At 39.6% G+C, this 7,017-nt stretch overlaps 1 protein-coding gene across 1 annotated transcript; it reads left to right on the plus strand.

The window, feature by feature from the left end:
• The first annotated feature begins 4,796 nt into the window (after nucleotides 1-4,796).
• Nucleotides 4,797-6,659, plus strand: LOC102700948 (seipin-1). The gene is made up of 2 exons (XM_040529741.1): nucleotides 4,797-5,453; nucleotides 5,579-6,659. Exons 1-2 carry the CDS (start codon nucleotides 4,836-4,838, stop codon nucleotides 6,224-6,226), a joined length of 1,266 nt encoding a protein of 421 aa, XP_040385675.1. The 5' UTR covers nucleotides 4,797-4,835; the 3' UTR covers nucleotides 6,227-6,659.
• The last annotated feature ends 358 nt before the right edge of the window (nucleotides 6,660-7,017 follow it).

A 7,017-nucleotide genomic window follows, 5' to 3' on the forward strand; every position in this document is an offset into this window, starting at 1 on the left:
CCTATCTTCCTGTCAAAATCCTATGTTTTTCTTATTTCTCCGTTTTTTCATTTATGGGATTCAAAGTGACCCTAAAACCTAGGAATAGTACAACTAGCAGAGTTTTTTATTTATATGCAAAAACATATTTTTATTTATAATATTTAAAGAAATATATTCCTAACGCCCTTTAGAGCATTACTAATGCAAGACACTAGTCATGATTTTTATATCTTCCATCTCGTCAAGAAACTACTACTGGAACTACTTTTACAATACAGACACTACTAATGTACATATGAATTTAATGTTACTTATCTCACGTCATGTCTTAGGTCTGGCGTAGAAACTATGTCCATGCAAAGCATAATTTTCTTTTTTTTCTTCATTTAATCACTTGTCACGTTATTTTTTATTCTATATGGTAATTCATTTAATTTTATGAACACCATCCTATTCGTTACATTGTGAATGCCCTTTTATAAAACATATCTGTTACACATAGGATGAAAGCTATAATTCATCGGTGCATGAGAAAATTTATATTTAGACCCCTTAATGCCCCCCTAGATGTCGGGAAGGGCTTAAACGCAAAATGTTTAGTATAATTTGGTACATAGTGATTTTATAATTTTTAAACATGTCATATAAAGTTGGAGTGAGTCAAAGGTATATCAAAATTATCGAGCTTAATGAGATTTATAACTTTGTAGTTGACTAAGTTTTCATTTAAAATCATTTAGAGGTATAAATATTCATTACAAAATCTCAATATATTTTTAAAAAACCATAGATGTATGTTACAAATGACCTCCATGTAAGGTAAGCTCCATAGCAAGTTTAAGATCTCGATAAGATCTGTAACTTTTTTGTTGATCATTTTTCCGTTTAAATATTGTCAAATAGTATTATTAGTATGGTACTAGTGAAAACCATCACTCAAAAATTATTAGTATGGTACTATAAGAAAATTAGTAATGCTTAATTGATATCCTAAACAATATTAAATGAAAAGGTGATAAACTATAAAGTTATATGTAGAGCTCATCTCTATCGGAGATTGTTTGAAATGTAGATTAGAGATTTTGTAAGTACACATTTGAAATTTTGTACCAATATTTGGCCCTCGAAATGATTTTAAATGAAAATATTTTCAACAACAAAGTTATAGATCTCATCAAACTCTACTATTTTAATATACAATTGACTCCATCCGACGTCGTATGGTATGTTTAAAAATTATAAACCAAACTATACGAGAAATTTTACGTTTAGAGCCTTACTGCTCTCTATGAGGGTGTTAAGGGTACAAGTGCAATTTGTCTTATACCTGAACGAATATATAGAACCCACGTCACATTTAAGTATTTTTTTTCGGAATTAACATTGTTTTAATAAAAAATCATAAAATTAGAGGGCATCCATAAAAAATCGCAAATTTAGGGTCCTGTCGAACTGCCGTAGTTCGATAGGACCTTTATCGAATGGCCAACAGTCGACTAGGGAGGAGATCGGACTAGATCATCAGCGTTGCAGTTCGACAGGGCCTGTCGAACTGCCCCTGTTTGACAAGGGGCCTGTCTAACTTCCAAAGTTTGACATGGGCCAAAGTTTGACATGGGGGCCTGTCGAACTTTGGAAGTCAGAAAGGTTAGGCCCGGTTGGCTCAGCAGTCGAACGTGTGGTGGGCCCTATCAAACTCCCTTCATTTAAGAGGCCCCAGTCGAATGCTCACTGTTCGATAGACCCCTAAATTTGCGATTTCCCCGAATGACCTCTACTTTTACGGTTTCCATTAAAATAATATTAATTCTAAAAAAATTCCATCTTTAAAGCCTCTATAATGATGTTTTTTTAGGGAGGGCAATTGGACCCGTGGGTCCGGGGCCCCAACTGGTTTTGTACCCGGTGGGTGCGAGTAGGGGTGGATATGCACACCTATGGGTTTATGGGTATGGGACCTCGTGAAATTATGGGTTGTGTACAAGTTTTAGATTTAACCCGTGGGTATCCGTTGGGGCCCCAAAAATCTAACGACGCCTTGAAATAGTCGGTAAAGAGTATGCTTATTGTGTTCGGTATTATAAACCAGGAGCATGAGATAATTGTTGATGCATGATTGGATGCTTGCATCGATATGATGTGATGACTCAGTGTTAGGATTCGATGAGCTTAGTTTTACATACTTCTTGTTGTATCGTTTTTATTTTCTTGTTACTATATTAATCAATTATCAATAGTATTTATTTGTTAACTGTAATTATATATTGGAAAACCTCAATATACTTATGGAGATGTCTGGTTTAAGATGTTTTTGTTTGACATGGTTTCACCCGATAGGTACCCATTAGGTTTCGAATACCCAGCGGGTATGGGTACGGGTTTAGTTTTGCACCCATGAATGTTTAGGGGTATGGGTTTAGCTTACTGTCACGGGTTTTATAACGGGTGGGTTTTTACAAAACCCGCCCCAAACCTGACCCATTGCCATTCCTAGTTTTTTTCCTCCTAGAGGACATTAGGTTTTATATTTCTGCAAATGTGGAAACAAATTATGTTTTTTAATTTCCTTTTAAAATAAATAATATAATTAAAAAATTCCAACTAGCACCAGAAGCTAAACGTCAACGCGAGAGATTTGGGCTTTCATGTCGGCCCAAGAAGAAACCGTGGGCTGACTACAAACAGCCCATAACGGTGGCTCTGAAAATGGAGTTACTCCGATCCATGGCGTCTCTGCCTAGCGATAGCGAGATCGTCATCCAATGTCCGAACTCTCTCGGCTATTATTATATTTTTATTTAGATTCTCCACTGTATTAATATATATATATATATATTTTATGTATATATAGATTTATTAGTGTACATATAAATCTAAGTAAATCTTATATGAAACGAAAGAAATAATTGATTCATATGAAATATATGTATACTATTGTATTGTCTATGAGCATACATGTCAGTGATTACTTTATTGTTAGTTCACTGTCCTACAACGCAACAAAATGGGCTCTCATGGTGGGTTCGGAGATGAGACCAATGCATGCTCGTGGTGCCGTCGTTGTGATGGCGTGATCCGTGAGTTATTGGAAGTTTTTTTTAGCTTATATTATAAATCAAATTTAAATATTTAACCTTAGGTTTAGAGTTAATTATGTAGTTTTTTATCGTAGTTTATTTTGTAACATTTGATTTTAGATTATCTAGAACATCTATATAAAAATTTATTCATAAATTAATTTTTGTTCGTAGATATGGCATTTGATTTTTTTTCTCCATTAAAAAGCCAAAAAGAAGACAACCATTTTGCATTGAGTAAATTTCACAAAACTATAGATTCAAAGTTACGTACCCAAAAATATACATTTAACACCAAATTTCTCACATAAATATAGATTTAAATATCAAATTTTGGTATGATTCTTTAGTGTATTTGGTTAAGGAAAGAAGTCGATCGATACATGGAAAAGCAACTTCAAGGAGGAATTATGAAGACTGCGACAATGCAGTTTTACACTTTCCTCGGATCTCTTATAATTAAGCAGGATTATTTATTTTTGTTTTCTTATTGGAAAAGTCTTATTTGTGTACAATATTCACTTGTATCAACCGAACGGTATAAATATAGGGTGGTTACTTGGTGAAAATAAAATTTTTGGGTGTCACATCAGATATTTGACTGGATATCGGAAGTGGTTTTTAGACATAAATAAAAAAATAAATTTCACATCTCGTCTGGAAACCACGAGGCGAATCTTTTGAGCCTAATTAATCCGTCATTAGCACATGTGGATTACTGTAGCAATTATAACTAATCGTGGACTAATTAGGCTCAAAAGATTTGTTTCACGATTTCTCTCATAACCGTACAATTAGGTTTTTGTTTCGTCTATATTTAATGCTCTATTTAGGTATCCCAAGATTTGATGCGATGTTTTTGGAAAAAATTTGAAAACTAAACAAGGACACATGTACACTACAGAACCTTTGTAACATATCTTCACATATCAATATAATATTTTGGCGTATTGACACCTTAGTTGTAGTTTTCGACGGACTGAGCTCTAAGCGGGCTGCATTGGTTAGGTTCGATCACCGACATTTGAATGGGTCCTCATCAGCCCGCTAACCATACCATCTATATTGAATAAGTCCTACATTTTGTATGATTGCTAGTTATCATATCATTTTAGTTTAAAATACTTTTGTATCTTTAATCATTTTGGTTAGTTATCCCGTAATTGTATTTGTTAGATAAGAACTTTCTTGGTTAGGTTTTATATTTCTTGTTTGATATCTTCACTCTCATACTGTCTCGGTTAAGTCTGATCTACCACACCACATTTATCAATTAATAGTTTATATTAAGTTCATTTATCTTGCTATTTGTTTATCCAAACTTTAACTATTCTATAGAAAAGACCAATGATAAGAGCTAAACAACTAAGAGGGTTAATTTTAACTTCTAGCGAGCACAATTTTACTTACCCAAATATTGGCCATGCGAAAATATGTCTTTGGCCCAAAATTAGTAGAGCTCCAAGCTAAACAAACCATAATTTGGTTGCATCATGCTATAATATCCATCCACCATGGTTGTATTTTTCGTCACGATTGAATATCTGTTTGCATGTGGTTTATTCGCCAACCCTGTGGATAATTGGATAAACACCTATTGGCATGACGGGATAGCAACGACGAGACGCCATGGATGGGTGGAGCCGTGGAGGAAGGTGCGGATGACCTGCATGCGTGGAGGGTGCGCCACGTGTCCTTCTCCTGCCACGCGTAGCTCTTCACTCTCGAGCAGCTCAGCTCGATCTACAGCTAGGGAACCTTCGGTGAGTCTGCTCCATGCCCCCATTCTCCATGCTTCTGATGGATTCGGCGTCCACGTACCGCCGCGACTACCCCTTCTTGTCGGCCTCGGCCTCGGCCTCGGCCTCCGGCTCCGGAGGCGATGGCGACGGCGACGGCTTCTACGCAGGTGAGCCAAGAAACCCGACCGCCGGTGACTGCACCGATGTCTTCTTGTTCCTTGCCGTCCCGGCAGGGTGGCTGGTCCGCCTGGCCGCGTTCGTCGGCGAGACCGTCGCCTCGGCCATCCTCAGCCTCGTCCACCCCGTCGCCGCTCTCGTCGGCAGGCTGCGCGCCGTCCCCGCGGCGGTCGCCTCTCTCCTCCGGCGCGCCGCCGCTGGCACGCTCGCCGCGGCGTGCACGTTCGCGGCGCTCGCCGCCGCGTTCGGCGTGTCCCTCCTGCTCGGCTTCGCCCTCGTCCGGCACTGGGTCGCGGAGCCGGTGACGGTGCGCCACCCGCTGTATTTCGACTACACCGAGCCGCAGCCGAGCGCCACCGTGGCGCTCGGCGGCGGAGCGGCGGCGGCGGCGCTGCCGGCCAGCCACGCCGTCAGGGTTTCCATGGCGTTGCTGCTGCCGGATTCCTACCACAACCGCGAGATCGGCGTGTTTCAGGTACCCAACACATGCTCACTACATACTTTACATTCTTGATCCAAACATTCACAAGAAAATGATCCTAATTTAAATCTCTCTACATTTTGGATGAACTCTCAAATTCTAAATTCACATTCCTCCAGATTAAATCGGAGGCAATCTCGATGAGTGGAACCACCATCGCATCAGCTGCACAGCCCTACATGATAAGATACAAGAGCTCCCCAATTCGGCTAATGCAGACCACGCTGCTCTGCCTGCCACTCGCCATGGGCATCCGCAGCGAGAGCCAAACCGCAAACCTCAGGCTGTTTCACTACAGGGAAGGCCATGGCCGTCACAGGAGAACAGCGCTGATCAGAGTCCTCCTGCAGCCAAGAGCCATGGCGGCGCAGCTGCCGCAGGTGTACCAGGCAGAGATCATCGTTCAGACAGCTCTTCCGTGGACGAAAGAGCTGGTTCGCGCCTTGAAATGGACACTATGTGTCTGGGTGTCTGTCTGTATCTATATTTTCATTATTGCTCTGGTCATCTGCTTTGTCCGGGCGCCTTCGGTTATCTCTGCGAGGGACCGGAGATTACATGATCATCAGGTCATTCAGAAGTTGTCTACTGATTTGGATGAGAGATCAGAGAAGGGCTCATGTGGAGGTGTTGGTGTTGCAGTTAAGTGGAAGGAGAGGATGAGAAAGAGGAAAGCCCCACATGGAACAATCAGGTTCACAAAGGGTTCAGCTTCTGGTGTGGCTATGGAGGATACTGGCCAGGTGATTGATGGTCCTGGAGAGTGAGCTTGTGCGTTTAATGCGAGCATTTTTTCTATTCTCGAGAAGGTAACATGAGATATCACTGTTTTCTATGTAAAATTTGATTTGATACCTTTTATTATCTAAGATACTAAGAGATACCAAATTTTACATAAAAACGGTGATACTCATAGTATGTGTGATACTCATAGTATGTTCTCAAGGACAGTAAAATTGCTTTTAGTGGGAAACATGTGTTGACTTCTGATCATAGTTTGGTCTAGGCAAGGTGATGTTAAGACTCCCAGGAGCTTTATATAATACGACTGGTCGCAACGATGACACTTCAAATGTATATGTTGCAAGCGAGATATTTCAAGTTTAAACACATATTCATTGTTCCCCTTGCTACTTACATGTGTGATGTGTTAATATTTAACAGTGCAACTTTACTAAAATTTATATGTATCAACTTACCAAGCAGAAGAATAAATTCGTATTTCCATCATTTACTGCCTGACAAAGTAAAAAGGTACTGTTTCAGACTTGTAGTCATACGCCTACTCTTTGTCTTCTGTAACTATATAGGAGTACACACCATTTTTGTGTATGTACTGCGAATACATCAGGTTAGTCAGAGCCATTCTATTTTTACATCCGTGTTGCTCCGGCAAAGTTACCTTTATACGAGCGCAAATAAATTTGGTTCATAACTCAACAAACCACGTATGTGTTTGGTTCTTCATTTCTTCTCTCCTTTTGTCATGTTTTGCTTTCTTCAGATTAAGACTGATACTACAAAATTTAGGTTAGGAATTTACCAAAATTTGCAGAGA

The sequence above is a fragment of the Oryza brachyantha genome, chromosome 12, assembly GCF_000231095.2.
Source record: "Oryza brachyantha chromosome 12, ObraRS2, whole genome shotgun sequence".
NCBI classification, from domain to species: domain Eukaryota; kingdom Viridiplantae; phylum Streptophyta; class Magnoliopsida; order Poales; family Poaceae; genus Oryza; species Oryza brachyantha.